Source organism: Symphalangus syndactylus, chromosome 14 (genome assembly GCF_028878055.3).
Source record: "Symphalangus syndactylus isolate Jambi chromosome 14, NHGRI_mSymSyn1-v2.1_pri, whole genome shotgun sequence".
NCBI lineage: Eukaryota > Metazoa > Chordata > Mammalia > Primates > Hylobatidae > Symphalangus > Symphalangus syndactylus.
The window spans coordinates 67,846,926-67,865,456 of NC_072436.2; the positions used below are offsets into that span (position 1 = coordinate 67,846,926).

At 35.8% G+C, this 18,531-nt stretch overlaps 1 protein-coding gene across 7 annotated transcripts in view; it reads left to right on the top strand.

Moving 5' to 3' along the window:
- EXOC6B (exocyst complex component 6B) overlaps window positions 1–18,531 on the top strand; it is a 676,922-nt gene that overhangs the window by 252,415 nt on the left and 405,976 nt on the right. For all 7 annotated transcript variants that reach the window (XM_055243157.2, XM_055243158.2, XM_055243160.2 and 4 more), the window contains exon 7: window positions 6,453–6,629. In XM_055243157.2, the coding sequence (XP_055099132.1) occupies window positions 6,453–6,629 (177 nt within the window). The remainder of the gene's footprint in view (window positions 1–6,452; window positions 6,630–18,531) is intronic.

Below are 18,531 nucleotides of genomic sequence, written 5' to 3' on the forward strand. Positions count from 1 at the left end.
CCCTCCCTACGGCCTATAACTACAGAGAATGTTGGGCAGGGTCTTTTGGCTTTTCTTCTATGGCCTATGAACTTCTGTCCGCAGATTTTATATTGAGTTTGTGATTGAACTTGCAAGCCAGTAGGTGGTGCATATGGGTCAGTGCTGATTGTGCCCAATGTGGTTGGGTATATATCTGACCCTTGTTTATTGGGAGAAGCTCTCTGTTGCCTCAGGCAATGGTCTGATCTGTGGTGTGCACCCTGGTCTCAGCTCCCAGCTTTGCCCTGGGGGTTAGGGGAGTGATGGGTAAGATGGGAGGGGTCAGACCCAGCAGCCCCACCTACAGGTCCGCCAGTGGAAGGCACAAGCACTAGTGCTGAAGGAGCCAGTGGGGGGCCACCAAGTGCCCAGAGGTATGCCTAGGTGTAGAGCTGGGAAATCTTGGTCCCAAGTTCTCTGCCTTGGCCAGCAGGGGCGGGGTGCGGGAGGTGGAGGCAGCCCAAACTCCTTGTCCAGGAGATGAGTGCTCGAGGAACTTGGAGATCTGCTTGGGCCTGGGGTAACTATTAGAACTTTAAAGATGGTATAGTGACCACCTTCCTCAATTTAAATAAAAAAGGTCCTAAGTATAATAACCTTATTGATGGAAATCCTTTGGGTCATGATGAAGGTGTAAGAAAACTATTTGTCTATTTATTTGTTTTAAAATATGACATGAAACACACATGCATGAGTTCACATAAACACATTCCTATGGACAATAACATACAAATAACTTTTGAGATTCTCTTAAGATGGTCTTTTTCCTTCATTTTAAATCACTTTTTTGTTTTGTTTTCATTTTGTTTGTTTGTTTGTGTTTGATACTGGAGTGGGTTGCCAAAGAAAGATGGAGTCCAGAGCCAGTCCTGATAAGTGTGAAAAAACCCTGGTTTGAAACTACAGCTTTTTACAGTTAATTTTGTTTGGTGAGACTTGAAGTGGCATCTTTGGATTCTTCCTATCTTGATTTTGACATTTATTTTCATGGTTATCCTTTGGGCTTCAGACACTAAACAAGGGATCACAATTCCACTTTACTGTATTGTTGGTGGGCTGTTATTGTAGCTTTGGTTTCTCTTAGCCTGGGGAGTTGACTGGTTTATTCAATTGTATGATCTCATGGAACAGAAGTAAGAGTTAGGAGGAATGAAAAGAGAAGGTGGGAGAGTCAGTACAATGGTACAATGCTGGGGCAGTCTGGTTCCTTAATCCATGGGACTCTCTGAGAGGACTTTTGGAACTGACTACGGAAGGAACAAAGCAAAGAAACATTTCTGTCAGCTCCTTTTCAAGGGTTGTTTTACTTCCAGATTGTGCTGCAGGAGTGCTAAGTATTTCTTGTGGGGTTCCACATTCTGATACTAGAAAAGTCCTAAGTCAGGCAGCAAGAAGTGTACTGTAAGTATCCAAGTATACAAGTATCCAAGTAACCTGATGTCAGGTTATATTATGTGATGCTTCCGGGCCTGTTCAGAACTGGTTGCTGATGGTAGCTGGAATAAGAGGTGAAACAGAGGATTTAGCACTAATGGTGTCCATTACAGAAACATAATACTGGAAATGTATGTAAATTCAAAATTTGTTATACAGTGATATTAGATGTCATTAATTATTATGTATAGAAATATTGCTGGGTTTCAGATGTTTCCATAGTAGATAGTGAAACAAGATTCTTGGCCGGGTGTGGTGGCTCACGCCTGTAATCCCAGCACTTTGGGAGGCCGAGGTGGGTGGATCGTTTGAGGTGAGGAGTTCGACACCAGCCTGGCCAACATGGTGAAACCAGGTCTCTACTAAAAATACAAAAACAGAGCCGGGTATGGTGGCACGTGCCTGTAATCCTAGTTACTTGGGAGGCTGACGCATGAGAATCGCTTGAACCCAGGAGGCAGAGGTTGCAGTGAGCCGATATCGTGCCACTGCACTCCAGCCTGGGTGACAGTGAGACCCTGTCTCCAAAAAAAAAAAAAAATTCTTATTTCTTTTTCAGAGGCAAGATATGTAAAGCTTGTTTTTTTTTGTTGTTGTTGTTTGTTTGTTTGTTTTAATTCAAGAGACTTCACATGTATTTTCTCATTTAAGCCTCGTGGCAGCTTTGAGGTAGGTTTGATTGATCTTTTATATATATATATATATATATATATATATGGATATTGCACAGAGAAGTAACCTGCCCAATTAATAAGTTGCAGAGTAAGACCTATCTTTCTCCAAGAAGCTTTGTTTCTCCCGTTATTGAAGCCTATACTATTATATTAGGCCTCCAAGGCCTCTAAGGCCTAAATCTTTTCAACTAGTTTCTTATTCTAAAGGTCATTTGTATGTATGCCTCTAATCCACTAGAGGTCAGTATTTGGTTGAGAAAGTCAGGAGCCTTTAGCTTTTGATTCTTATTATTTTTAACTCTGAGTCTTATTGCTAGGTAGCCCTGGAAGCTGCATTCCACAATAAATGTTTATTTAATGGCATGTGTAAGATGCCTTATAGACACACTTTGACAGTTTTAGAAGTGTTAATATTGAATTAGTTTGACAGTCCAGGTTAGATCATGCTTGTGGGTTCTCCTCTAACTTCTAATGGGTAGAAGAGCACTCAAGTCAAGTCTTTTATAAATTTTTATTGGGCCAAATCTCATTTTCACATGAATTCCCTTTTGTTACCTGTTGCCTTTATATAATAAATATCTAAATTTACTATGTGTATGCCACTTTCTGGACTTGGGGCAGTCTAAGAATGGTAAAGTGTTTATCTTATCCTGAAAGAGTTATATACACTGAGGTGCTTTACTGTCATTTTCACCTGGATACCCAGCAGGTTTAGGGAACTCATCTTTTTTTATCCTGAATTCAACTTACTATTTTCAAGGTTCCTATTGCTTGGAATGGCCCCACTGTTTAGTCATCAAGGCCAGAATACTTGAAGTTATTCTTATTTCCTTCTTCTCTTCCATGTACCACATTTAAGTCAGTTAATTCTGTTGCTTTTGCTTCTTATAATCTGTTGCTACCTTTATTCAAGTTCTCATAATGTTATTTGGACTGTTTTAGTGATCTGTATTAGATTTCCTATTTCCAGTCTTTGTCTTCTCTCAGTTGACCACTCCTCGACTCCTGGAGGGTTTGTCTGAATTGTAAAGCTGATCCATTATTCCCCTGCTTACATTCTTTTATTGTTTCTCTAACATTGAAACTGCTTTATATAGCATCTTTAATTTTATCTTCTGTTATTCCTTTATAACCTATACTCTAATTATACAAAGTTACTTGCCGTTTCCTGAGTGGATAATATTTTTTTCATACATAGTCCTTCTCATGCTGCTTCATTCTTCTGGAATGGTTACTTTTTCCATTTATCTCTGAAAAATCACATTTATGTTTTATCATATTTATCCTTTATTTGTTGATTTGCTTCCTGTAATAGTATGATGTGAGATTCAGGGGTCAGGGTCTCCATCTTATTTCTTTGTATCACCAGTGTGCAACACAGCTCTTGGTACCATGTAGACATTTAACATGTGTTTGACTGAAGGTAGGAGTACAGAGAGAAAGCATCACGAGTTAGAGCAGTGAGAAATGGCTTTCTAAAGGAAGAAGAATTTTACTTGGGTTTTGTAGGAAGGGTTAGATTGAGGCAAGGAAAGGTAATCAGGTAAAGAAATGGCATAACTAAGGATATAGAAGTGGACATTTACCCAGCGTATTAGGAGGTAGAGCCTCATCCAATTGGAAGATTCATCTTGGAGGGTATTGGGTAAGTACATTGGAAAATTAGGTTTAGCTTCCATTATGGTGGAATCTAAGTGATAGATTATGAAGTTTAGACTTGTTTAAATCCCTCTCCCCACCCCACCCCCAATTTCCCTTATATCTAATTGACATGATGAACAAATGTGGTTTAAGAAGAGCCTGGCTGTATTAGGTAGGGGGATTGTAATGGGAAGGTGATGAGTTCCATTTTAGGTATGATGGAAATGAGGTGATGGTGGAACACACATTAGTAATAGGAAACAGGACCTGTGCTACTGGATTTTGGGAGAGTAGAAAGAGTGATTTGAGAGATAAGGGTTTGAGGAATAAACCTTGCTCAATTTCTCTATATTAGGAAATCAGAGAAGAATATATATGAAGTACTCTTGAGAAAGAGGTGGTTAAGTTTGTAAAAATTACTTACAAGTAGAATGAACAACTAAGAAAATGTAAACACCTAGATGCTTTCTAAGATCTAGCTGCTGTTTGTATTCCTTGTACCCCCTCCCTCTACTCCAACCCAGTCAGCAGAAGTCAGTCAGCTGCTTCTTTGCCACATTATTATAATGATTGTCTCTGAAGGGATAGAATCAATGATCTTGATGGAACAACATAGCATGTTAGAAAAGATCTCTGAAGGGCTTTTTCTTTGTTTGATTTTCATTGACTTCAATGTCACATTTTCATTTTAATATATATTATATGTATGTATATATTTATATCAGTATTTACTCTTCACCACCTCCTGCCAGTACCATAACATACATTTTGAATAGATGATAACTTTCATTTGTTCATCACTGACAGTATTTTATTGATTGTGAAGGAAATATAATTAACTTGGGATTCAATGAAATAACGACTTATGAAAGCGTTTGGTTTTGCTGTACTGAAAGAGGATAGAGTTAAGGGAGCAAATGATCACTCTCTAGTTGAAAGCTTGCTTTTTTAAAATATGAAAGTTTTAAAGGAAGTTCTACCTTCCTTTGTGCTCTGGAGTCCTTGATCCCTTTTTGTATATTTTGCATTGGAAGTAAGTGGGGAAGAACATCTTACTTTTGAGAAAAATGGAATATTCTAATTAACTTGGTTTCTGAAAGACTTGGAGGATATTGTGTCTTATGTACAAACCTAAATTAGATGATTTGGGGTACTTCTCTATCTCAGTTTGTTACTTAAGCCATGTATTTATGTAAATCTAACCAAAATATCAATGGCTCATATGCAGAGAAACAAGTATGTCCATTGATTCAAATCTCTGGAATGTAGATTCTTTTCATTTTCTTGGCAGAAACTAGTTCACATAGTTGAAGTTTTTCTCTGCCTTGTTATAATTGTCTCATTTCACCATTCCTGGACTAACTTCTTATACTTTATATTTATTTTCATTTCATTAACCTTATACAGAAGATTTGGAGACTGATTTTTTTCCCTGAACTAATTTCTATTTGCCACTGAGGAGAAATATCTTATATTGATTAAGAAATGTATACTTTCAGAGGTCACATTCTCAAGCTTTGTATCTTGGAGTAATACCAAATATTACATTAAAAGAAAGAAAAAAGGAAAGTTCCCTTGGGAAATGTTCTTGGAACATGCTGGGTTAAACCAAATTAAACAAGTTTCTTTAAAATAGGACTTCTCCCAGCTTTTATTCTGTTAGTGTGCATTGCATATCTATAAGAAGGCTTCATGGGATGCAGTGTTTCCTGTTGATTTGACCACAACTCATTTTTGGGAAACATTTTGGTCATGCTTTGAGGGACTGTTGATGTAGTGGAAATGTCACTGATTTGAAATTTAAGAGACCATACTTTGAGCTTCTGATTTACCACTCACTTGCCTTGTGACTTCAAGCAAATCCTTTGTTTTCTAGCCTCAGTTTCCTGAGTGGCAATTAAGGTAACTTCTAGCTCTAATAATGTGTGGTTTAATGCTTCTGTTGTTGACTCTGGATAGTCCCACTTTCTACTTCTCTGTATCTATTGAAACCATGCCACCATATCAGTCTATTTTTTTTTAAGCTGAAGGGATTATACTACCTTTTCTAGGGTTCAGAAAAAAAAACCCTTTAAAACCCTGCTTTCCACAGATCACATTCATGGAATCCTATTGGATTACTTAGTTCAAATCACTTTCTGAAGATAATTCATTCTCCTGAATATATTTCATTGGTCTCTTATATCCACATAACTGTTTTTAACAGTCTCTTAAGCCTAAATGTATTAAAATTAATTCTAAGCCCCCACCCTTTTTCCTCCAACCATTATGGTCTCAATATGGTATTTTCTTGTAAGAGATAAATGCTAGGCATTTGCACTAATCTCCTGGCCTGCTAAGGCAAAACTGGAGATTTCTTTTTGTTATGATTTAATGGATATATTTGAAAAGTCTTACGATAATATTGACTGATTATCTGTTTTCTGTGTTAACTTGGAAAATGAGTTAAAATACGATGGCTCCAGGGTTAAAAAGGTATACATTAATGTGTTTGGTTTTATATCTGATACTAAAACTTTATGTACTAAGGCCTTTTGTTGTAGTATTTTCATTAAAATATCAATTTGTTCAAAATTAGAAATTCGTTGAAAACTTAAGTTTTGTTTCTTTTCTTTTTTCTTTCTTTCTCTCTCCCTACCCCCACCTTTTTGGTGTGTTTGTGTGTGTTCTTCTCTATCCTAGGCCCAGCAGCAAAGAAACCTGGATAACATCGTCTTGCAACAACCCAGAATAGGTAGCAAGAGGAAATCTAAGAAAGATGCATATATAATCTTTGATACAGAGATAGAAAGCACTAGTCCCAAGTCTGAACAGGATTCAGGAATTCTGGATGTTGAAGATGAGGAAGATGATGAAGAGGTAAGTAACATTTGATGTGGGGAAGTGAGACTATTTTTAAGCTTAAATAGTACAGTTGAGGTGTGATGAAGAGTTTATCCATATAATGTAGTTTGTGTGATCTTCTGGATATCAAATACCATTTTGAATACAAATAAGGCTCAATTTAAGGAAATTGAAGATACACTAAGATAATTTAGATCCTGATTCTTTTTCGAGAATTTAAATTTTAAATTCACTCCTCTATTTTGAAAAGTTTCAGGGTTTTTAAATTCTGTATTGACTGGGAACTACATTAAAGGAAGAGTACAGTTTACCTACCTAGAGACAGGAGGTCTAGGCGACCTCGGCTGAAACTGCAGCAGTTACTCCAGACAAACAAAAAAATGTTACTTCAAAAGCTGAAGAGTGAACAAATAGATTCTTTACCTTGAGAAATGGCTCAGATGGAAAATACACAAAGATTCCAGAAAGTTGAGTGTGCATTTCTGGAGGAAATAAATATATGAGTGATTACAGGGTAACTGGGAATTTTGTGACATATTCATAACCTCATAGATTAGTTCTTTGTCACTGTCAGGGAAGAATAAGATTAAGTGCCTTAACTAGTACATATTTTTATATCTTTCTTTGTTGTTAGAAGTATGTTTAATGTATTTTTAAAAATAAAACTATATGACCTTTGAGATTTCCTGTTAAAATGTTTTTTTCTAAATATTTGTCATTTGCATTAACTGGATGTCTCTTTGTGAGTGTGGTGTTTAGGAGCATGAGCTTTAGAATCAGACTGACTGTATTCAAATTCTGGCTCTGCCATTTAAGTTTTAAAAAATTATTAATAATCATATAATTTACTTTTAAAATGCCCACTGACATGTGTAAGGAATCATTTACTCTTGTACTCAGTAGTCTTTTTTTTTTGTAAGTGCTTGTTTCCTTTCTCCAGATAAAACTGGATTCACTATTTCTTCTCCATACTTGTCTCCTGTTACACCCTTACTACTCTCTTGCTTTTCTATCTTCCCCAAAACTTGTCCTAATTTTGTAGTCTTGGATAAATTGTTTAATCGCTAAACTGAGTGTATTCACCTGTTAAGTAGAGGCAGTAGTCTCTACCCCATAGGATTTCACAAATCCCTGCTCCTTAAAGGGTGGTGAGAAAACATTGGTTCCTGTTCTATCTTCATTACTCTTCCTTGCTGACTTCTATTATGTATCTCTATTGTCATTATGCCTGCCTCTATCATTATTCCTCTTTGACTTCAAAAGTTGAATTGGCAATGTTTAAACTGTTTGAGCTGAAAAACAAATAAAGATGTTATTTTTATGTCTACAACCTTAGCATTTAAGTTTGATAGAACAGGAGCTATCATAAGAATGTAAACTACTACATGTTTTTTTTTTTTTTTTTTTTTTTTTTTTTGAGGTGGAGTCTCACTCTGTCGCCCAGGCTGGAGTGCAGTGGTGCGATCTCAGCTCACTACAAGCTCCGCCTCCTGGGTTCATGCCATTCTCCTGCCTCAGCCTACCCAGAAACTGGGACTACAGGTGCCCGCCACCACGCCCGGCGAATTTTTTGTATGTTTTAGTAGAGATGGGGTTTCACCATGTTAGCCAGGATGGTCTTGATCACCTGACTTCGTGATCCACCCGACTGGGACTCCTAAAGTGCTGGGATTATAGGTGTGAGCCACCGCACCCAGCCGTAAACCACTACATTCTTTTATATACATTTCATTATTGAGGGGACACACTTCTGCTATTTAAGTGAATAATTTTATTTATCATTTTTAAAGTTTATATTGTACTAGGATATGTTTATGATGTAAATGAAGTACATTAATAGTTAATAATGCTTGAAAGTTTCATCCTATCCCTATTGCACATGGATTGCAAGAACTCTTGATAGCTCTTAATAGAGCTAAGAAAGTCTTTTGAGTGTTATCTATTGGGCCACTTTGAAGTAAAATGAACCAACTATTGGCCTAATGACTCATCGAGATAGAAGGAGATAGAGGGGACTTTATTCCCCTGAATGTTTTCTAGCATTCTCCCTTCTTGCCTGGAATGACTGGCTTGTTAGGATGTGGATCCACCCTGGAGGACAAACTTTCAGATATTAGATTCCATCACAGATGATCAGTCACAGTAGTAGCACAATAAAGTATCAGTCTCAAGAAGGACCAACCAACTCCTTTAATCTACATTTTGAGTACCCATGAAGAAGATGGAATTCTGTCAGATACTGTAGCTTATGGGTTAGACATAGTCTGTGCCCGTGGATAGTACAGTACCTGAAGAGATGGTTAGATGATAAGATGAAAAATAAAATATATACACAGTTCTTATATATCATTGAAACCATGATATATAAAAGGAAACCATTCTTTATCATTGACCCATTGAAGATCCTCGGTAAGTTCCTTTTAATTTTTGTGCCATGCTCCTTCTTTGCCTTGTCCTGTGAGGTCCACAGAAGATGAGGAAAGTAAGACTAGTAAAATGTGTTGGAGGTTTCTCATAAAAGTAGTACTGTAAGAATGTACTTGGAAGTTAATATTTTTAAATGGTTCCATATCTCAAATCAAGCAATTCATATTAAAGATTTGCTGATTGAGCTCTTAAAACAAAAATTTGGCACTTCACTGTCATCTAATGGCATTCTATCTTAAAAAAATTCTACCTTATGTTTATTTACTTCTCAGTTTGAATCTTCTTCAAGTGCACATTCTTAATCTCAAACCTCATGTAGAGAATTATTTATTTAGATGTTTCCAAACTGGTTTCTTGGCATAGTTCTTGCATGGTGTGAATAAATTCTTCAGATAAGGTCTTTCGTGACCCACTGTGACGTTCTGACCTTCATTCTTGTCATTCTTCAACAGACCTCATTGAGAACTGCATAGTTTTTGGAATATTGTGACTTTTAATCTGTAAGCATGGTAACTGTGGCATAGAATCCCTGTATGGCAGTCATTCTTAATCTGTTTGGGGTCATGTATTACTTTGAAAGATTGATAAAAATATATGGAGTCATTTCCCAGTAAAATGTACATATATTCTGTCACAAAAAGTTTTGCATGAAATTTCAGGGGGTTTATGGAATTCATTTTACCCCTAGGACCCAACTTAAGAACTGTGTTGTCGAACAATGTTTCTTGTTGCATAGGAATCACCTGGGAAGCATATTAAAATGCAGATTGTGATTATACAGGTTGAGAATGAGTCTGAGTCTGCATTTTTTAACAAGGTCCCTGGTGAGGATGGAGCTCCTGGTCCCTGGAGCACACTTGGAGTTACAAGACGATATGGAAACATGACGAAGCTTTTTTAGTGTATAAATAAAACAAACAAATGAATGTTTGGGTCTTCTATTGTTTTTTTAAATATGATTTAAACTTTTTTCTGGCAGTAAATACAGTACTTAAAGAGAAAGTTAAGTTTGCTTTCTAAAACCTGTTGCTTATGTATTACCAGCATTTTAAATAACATTTTATAATTCTAGCTTAACAAGTTTAGGTACTTTCTTTACTCTCTGAAGAACTTTTTACGCTTTCCTGTGCTTTCAATGCAAATATACTTAATATATTTTTTTCATTGAATGACATTTTAAGGCTATTACTGTGTCTTTAGCTTAATGATACATAAGAGGAGATCATGCAATAAGGTGGGTAGGAAAAGCCAAATACCTAGAACATGACTCTACACATGGTAAATAGATAGTTAATACATTGTTAACCTGAAATAAAGTTTGTACTAGAAATGGGAAAAACTTAACAGCCTAGGGAACTGAGGATGAAGTCTCAAAAGTAAATTGTCATTTTGAATGAAAAAACAACTTACATGTTGAACCATCTGAAGGAATCAGTCTTTCTTTTTTTCTCTTCCCCACCCTCAGCTTATTGAAGTATAAGAGTCAGTCTTGGCCAGGTGCGGTGGCTCACGCTTGTAATCCCAGCACTTTGGGAGGCCGAGGCGGGCGGATCACAAGGTCAGGAGATCGAGACCACGGTGAAACCCCGTCTCTACTAAAAAATACAAAAAATTAGCCGGGCGTGGTGGCGGGCGCCTGTGGTCCCAGCTACTCGGAGAGGCTGAGGCAGGAGAATGGAGTGAACCCAGGAGGCGGAGCTTGCAGTGAGCCGAGATTGTGCCACTGCACTCCAGCCTGGGCGACAGAGCGAGACTCCGTCTCAAAAAAAAAAAAAAAAAAAAAAAAGAGTCAGTCTCTTAATGATTGCTGAAGGATGTTATAAAGAAACATATTTCTAGTAAAATTCTCCATTTTTATTTTATTATTGGCTAAGCTAATGAAAGAGTCACAAGATGAGGTTTTGTTTTAAAAAAAATAATCATATATTAGGATTGGACTATATGAAACTGCTGATATTTAAACATTTCTGATCAACAACTTAATTCAATTGATTAAAAAAAAAAAGAGGGAGTGATGAGGCTTCACTGTGTTGTCCAGGCTGGTCTCAAACTCCTGAGCTTTCAAGTGATCCTCCTGCCTTGACTTCCCAAAGTGCTGGCATTACAGGCATGAGCTACCATGCCCAGCCAATTCAATTGATTTTTAATGGAAATATGATTTAGGAAATTGGGATTGAATATCACCCTGTTGGCATATGCAGGTGTTAATGTTCTTCTCTAAATATCTAGATAGAACTTAAAAATATTAGAAGTAGTTAACATTTTAGATTGAGAATGTGTTTATGGATCTAGACTCATCAGGAATATCAATTTTGAGATATTTGAAGATAAAATGCAAGGAAGCCCTCAAGATGACATATTAGTTTTGAGAAGGAGGGTGATAATATCTACTGAGAATAGGCTTGTTGTGAGGATTGAATGAAATAATGTATATAATGCCTTTGTCACAGTCCTTGTACATACAGTGCTATCAGTATATAATAGTTACTATTGTGGCATTATGACCATGTGCTTTTTTGAATAAAGGTGAAATATAAGTTGATCTAATTTTTGGCAATGTATATTTGCATGGACTGATGAACATCATCTACTATAAACAAAAAAAATCTGCTGAAATAAAGCAGTATTAAGAAATAGTTTGAAAAAGCAGGGCCTATTTTTTCTACTTTGTTTCTAGGTTACTTCAGAGCTTCTGCATTCTTAGAATACTTCATTGATACCACATTTATGACATGTCACATATTCTAGTGTGTACCTCTCTTAATTTATTTACCAACTGTTAAGGAACAGTGGTAACCATGTCATCCACACCACTGGTCATAGAGTATGGGTCACATAAATATTTGTTGACCAAATGATTCATGTCAGATTTATCTCTCTAGATTTTGGTGTCTCTTTTGAAGTATAGAATCAACAGGAGGGAATTGTTAATTTAAATACAAATGCCATGTGTAGAAAGCCTTCTGGGATGTCTTGATTATTGTTGTGCTGTAGTAATTTTGAAGTAATGAGATGTATTAATTTGCTAGGGCTACCATAACAAAATGCTGTAGAATGGGTGATTTAAACAAAAATCTGTTTTCTCACATTTCTGGAGCCTGGCTGTCCAAGATCAAGGTTCCACCAGGGTTAGTTTCTCCTAAGGCCTCTCTCTTTGGCTTGCAGATAGCTGCCTTCTAGCCGTATCCTCATACAGTTTTTTTCTTTGCTTACATCCTCTTTTTATAATGTGTGTCTTCCTCTTTTTATAAGGATACCAGTCCTATTGAATTAGAACCCCATTCTTATAATCTCATTTAATTTTAATTACCTCTTTAAAGGCCCAGTCTCCAAATACAGTCACATTGGGACTAAGGACTTTGACATAGGAATTTGCGGGGGAGCACAATTATAGTTGTAACACAATTTAGTCATAACACAGGGTGTTTGGAAAGTATACACAAAAGATTTATTTTAGAATGTACAAGCTTTTTTCTTTGTGGTATTGGGACAAATTATGTAATTTCTCTCAGCATCCCTTTTCTCACCTATGAAATAGTGACAATAATTGTGTCAAATTGCTTGTAAAAAATAGTGGTTGTGATATTTGACCCAAATTTCAAAATATTGATTGTAAAACTTTCTATTGACAGGAAGGTAACAGAAAATGAGGATCATTCCTTGCTAAGTTAAAGTCTACTTTAGAAGTTTAGAGTTTAAACTTAAACTTAAATAAAGGCTGCCTTTAGAAGTTTAGAGTTTAAACCAGAGGTTGCAGATTGGCAACCTACGGGCCAGAAACAGCTTGCATACTGGTTGTTGGCCTACACAATGCTTAAAAATTTTTAAATTAGTCGCCAACTTCTACAAGTCAATTAGATTCACATAAAAATCTAGATTTCTAATTTAGTTTTTTTCTAAGCATGGTAGTAATAGACTGGCCTTGAGTAGCAGTGTTGCCATCAGGGATATGGTTTAAATGTGATGACAAAAATATAATACTGCTTATATTGGGTATCTATCCAAAAAATGGCAAAATAAAAAACAGACTGACAGGGCCACACTGATGTGAAAAAAAAAAATGTTGTGCTTTGTAAAAATAAATAATAGTCCTTGATATTTCATATACAAAGTGTCTATTAAGAGAGTATGATTTAAAATTGCCAGCATCCATCACTTAATCCCAATACCCATTGATACCTATAGGCTTTGAATTTTAAACTTCTTAATGAAAGCTGGCCTATTAAGGACATATGCAGTCAAAAGAAAAGTAGGTGCCCATATATATAATGAAATACCAAAAGGACAATTTAGAAGGTTGAATGGAAACATTATGGCATGTTTTAGACATTCTGTTTTGGTTTTCTTATTCCCAGTCTTTGATCTTTTAGGTCTATCCATTGGTAAAGATGTATTATGACTCACATCAACTCAAGGTTTTTTTCTCTTTTTTTTTTTTGTGGTGATAGTGTAAATGCCCTGTTATTTTGAAATCATTTATCTCAATTATAAACTTCTACCTCTCTTTTCAGGTCTTGTAGAATTTCTCTCTTTTTTTAAATTTATTTTATTTTTTTATTATTATACTTTAGGTTTTAGGGTACATGTGCACAATGTGCAGGTTTGTTACATATGTATCCATGTGCCATGTTGGTTTGCTGCACCCATTAACTTGTCATTTAGCATTAGGTATATCTCCTAATGCTGTCCCTCCCCCCTCCCCCCACCCCACAACAGTCCCTGGAGTGTGATGTTCCCCTTCCTGTGTCCATGAGTTCTCACTGTTCAATTCCCACCTATGAGTGAGAACATGCGGTGTTTGGTTTTTTGTCCTTGCGATAGTTTACTGAGAATGATGTTTTCCAGTTTCATCCATGTCCCTACAAAGGACATGAACTCATCATTTTTTATGGCTGCATAGTATTCCATGGTGTATATGTGCCACATTTTCTTAATCCAGTCTATCGTTGTTGGACATTTGGGTTGGTTCCAAGTCTTTGCTATTGTGAATAGTGCTGCAATAAACATAACGTGTGCATGTGTCTTTATAGCAGCATGGTTTATAGTCCTTTGGGTATATACCCAGTAATGGGATGGCTGGGTCAAATGGTATTTCTAGTTCTAGATCCCTGAGGAATCTCCACACTGACGTCCACAATGGTTGAACTAGTTTACAGTCCCACCAACAATGTAAAAGTGTTCCTATTTCTCCACATCCTCTCCAGCACCTGTTGTTTCCTGACTTTTTAATGATGGCCATTCTAACTGGTGTGAGATGGTATCTCATTGTGGTTTTGATTTGCATTTCTCTGATGGCCAGTGATGATGGGCATTTTTGCATGTGTTTTTTGGCTGCATAAATGTCTTCTTTTGAGAAGTGTCTGTTCATGTCCTTTGCCCACTTTTTGATGGGGTTGTTTGTTTTTTTCTTGTAAATTTGTTTGAGTTCATTGTAGATTCTGGATATTAGCCCTTTGTCAGATGAGTAGGTTACAAAAATTTTCTCCCATTCTGTAGGTTGCCTGTTCACTCTGATGGTAGTTTCTTTTGCTGTGCAGAAGCTCTTTAGTTTAATTAGATCCCATTTGTCAATTTTGGCTTTTGTTGCCATTGCTTTTGGTGTTTTAGACATGAAGTCCTTGCCCACGCCTATGTCCTGAATGGTATTGCCTAGGTTTTCTTCTAGGGTTTTTATGGTTTTAGGTCTAACATGTAAGTCTTTAATCCATCTTGAATTAATTTTTGTATAAGGTGTAAGGAAGGGATCCAATTTCAGCTTTCTACATATGGCTAGCTAGTTTTCCCAGCACCACTTATTAAACGGGAATCCTTTCCCCATTGCTTGTTTTTGTCAGGTTTGTCAAAGATCAGATAGTTGTAGATATGCGGCATTATTTCTGAGGGCTCTGTTCTGTTCCATTGATCTATGTCTCTGTTGTGGTACCAGTACCATGCTGTTTTGGTTACTGTAGTAGAATTTCTCTTTTATATTCTCATTGATTATTCAAAAAACTTCACCTTGCACTAAGTTGCTAGTAACTGCAACTGTGGAATATAATCCTTTACCCCCTTCTTCTTGCTAAGAATGCCTTATTCTACTTTTATCTGAAGGACCCCTCAATTTTACCTCTTCTGTAATAGTGTCTTTTAAAAATTTTCTTTTACTTTTGAAGAAGTTTACATCTTCAGAAAAGTTACACATATGGTATCCATATATGCTTCACTTAAATAGTCCACTTATTAAAACTTAACACTTCCTCTGTCTCTCTGAAAAATTTGATTTTGAAAGAATAGGTGTGTGCGTGTGTGTGTGTGTGTGTGTGTATGTTTCTTTTCTCTCCCAAAACTGAGCCATTTGGAAGAAAGTGGCATGCATCATTCATAATATTTGGAACTCCAAATACTGTAATCTGTGTTTCCTGATAATGACATTCTTCTACATAAGTACAATACAGTGATTACATCAGGAAATTTCACATTGATGGTGACACTGCCACTTAATATACAACCTTTATACAACTATCTCCAGTTGTTCCAATAATGTTCTTTCTAGCAGATTTTTTCCTTCATTTTTTTCCTTGCAGCCACATCCAGACAAATTTTACACATTAATTTTTACGTCTGTTTAGTCTCCCTTAATATCCATCTGTTTAGGTACATCTCGTTATATCCTCATGACTAGAGTCAGGTTAATCATTTTTGGCAGGAATATTACAAAGGTAATATTAAGTTCTTTTCACTGCATCACATCTGGAGGCATACATTGGTTAAGATGGTGTTCACTAGGTTTCTTCACCATAAAGGTACCCGTCCCCCTTTGTAATTAGTAATACATTAGACCATGTGACTATCCTGTTCCCTAACAGTTCGTCACCCACTGATTTTAGAACTCATTGATGCCACTTTCTGGAATCATATGTTACTATGGTTGTTATAAGATGTTGTGATTTTCTATTTTTTTCATTTCTTTCACATTTATGAGTCAACATTCTTCTATAAAAAACTTTCCTTTTCTCTCCTTATTTTTGTAGTGTCAGTATGGGCAGATGGATAATCATTTTATATACAATGAGTTATATTCCATCTTGTCTTTCATTTTCATTTTCCACTTGTTCCAAATTATCTATCCAGTTTTTGAGCTCTGCTCCTTTCTTTAATTTCTCTTCTTTTCCACAAGAAACCCCAGGCTCTGTCCCAGCCCTGGCATCAGCCGTTTCTTCAGAGAGTTCTAATTTCTTTTACTGGAGAATGATATTTAGAAACTAACATGGGCATTAGGTATACCCCTTTTGTGGACAGAGCTAAGAAATACTCCTGCTACATTAATGCGTAGACTTAAAAAAAATAAATCATGAGTTAAAGCTAATACTTCTAATTCCAATCTAATGTAATAAGTCTTTTCTCTCATTCTGTATTTGTATTTGCAAATATTCTGGTTTCCAGAGTATCAGCATATTTAATCTTTTGGATAATTATACAATACCCAGAAAATAGTTGCAGAATTATTATGCAAATGTCACTAAAAGCAATAAAGTTATTAAGTTCAAGATTTCTTCACAGTTCTTTTGATCCTACAGTGTATCCCACTAAGTCTGTATAGTTCAGAGTACTATGTTCAAACACTTTTGGCTAATTTTTTTTCTTCTGTTTGATTGTTACCAAATTGATATATAATTAGGTTCATTTGTTTCTTTTTGTATTATTTTTTAGGGTTCAACTATCCTTATTTATTTAACTTTTTGACTATTTAAAATATGAACATGGTTCAAAGGCAAAACTATATAAGAAGATATATTCAGTGAAATCCCATTCTCATCCTTATCCTTTCCACACTGCTCCTACCCACCTTTTGTAAGTAATGAGTGTTGTTAGTTTTTGTGTGTATACCCTTCATTATACCTTAAGCAACATAATTATTAATAGCATAATACATATATATTTTTGTACTTTGTTTTTTTCATTTGAAATATATTTTGAAAATTATTCCATATCAGTTCATAGAAATCTTTCTCATTCTATTTTTATTGCTAAATAGTACTCCATTGTTTGGATGTACCATAGTTTATTCAGCCAATCTATACATGGACACTAAATGATTTCCAATGTTTTCTTATTAAAAAGTAGTGTTTTAACTGTACAGCTATTAGAATACCTAAAATAAAAAAAATACTGACATTACCATGTACTGTCAAGGATATAGAGCAAATGGAACTCATATATTGCTGTGAAAATGTGAAATGATAGAATCGCTTTGGAAAACAGTTTAGCAGTTTATTATAATGTTGAACATACAGCTAGAAGTGGTCATATATATGACCTAGCAATCCCACTCCTGGGTATTGAACCAGCATATTCACTCAGAAGCCTGAAGCTTAATATTTATAGCAGCTTTGTGCATATACTACCAAAACTAGAAACACCCCAAATGTCCTTCAGTGCATGAAGGGATAAATGAACTGTGGTATATCCATAATTGAAGTACCACTCTGAAATAAAAAGGAATAAACTGCAGATGCATGAAACAACACAGATGAATCTCAAATGCATTATGTTCAATGGAAGAAGCCAGGTTCAAAAGGCTACATAGTATATGAGTCTATCAATATGACAATCCTAAAAAATCAAAACTCTAGAGATAGAAAATGATCAGTGTTTGCCAAGGGCTAGGCATCAGGAAACAATTTGACTACAAAGGGGCATAGGGAATTTTGGGGAGTGCTGGAACTGTTTCTTCTTATCTTGATTATGATGATAATTACAGGTCTATGTGCATTTGTCAGAACTTACAGAATTGTTTACTAGAAAGAGTGAATTTTACCATATGCAAAACACTTTAAAACTTAAAAAAAAAAAAAAAACCAAAAAAAAAAACCTGAGAACTGTTTTTTCCACGTGGTTGGAGCTGTATCCTCAGGGTAGTTTCCCAGAAGCAGGATTGTTCAGTCACGGGGTAAATGCATGTGTAATTTTGTTAGATAACGTCAAATTCTCCTCCATAGGGGTTGTACTATTTTCTATACCCCGCCACCCACCCCAGCAATGCATGAGTTGCCTATTTTCTTACAGCTTCTTTAAGAGAGTAATTATTTTAAGCTTTTGAATTTCTGCCATTCTCATAGATAAGAAACATATCTCTTTGTAGTTTTAATTTTCATTCCTATTACTGTGGGTAAAGTTGAGTATCTTAATAAGGTTCAGGGCTATTTGTATATCTTTTTTATAAACTGCTTATGTCTTTTGCCTATTTTTTGAATGATTTTGGTTTTTTTCTTCATTATTAGTTCTCTCTATATTAGGGATATTCGTTCTTTACCTATAATATTGTAGCATTTTTAACCTTCTTTTCCTCATCTTAGTTTTTTATCCTCTCAGACCTTTTATGTTTAATACCAAGTAGTGCAAAATTGCCTCTTTTGCCTAAAGGTTTAGAGTTTCATAGCATATAGTGGACCCTTGTTAAATAAAGACCAATTGAATTTTTGTTTCACCAGTGTTCAGCTTTTTTTTTTTT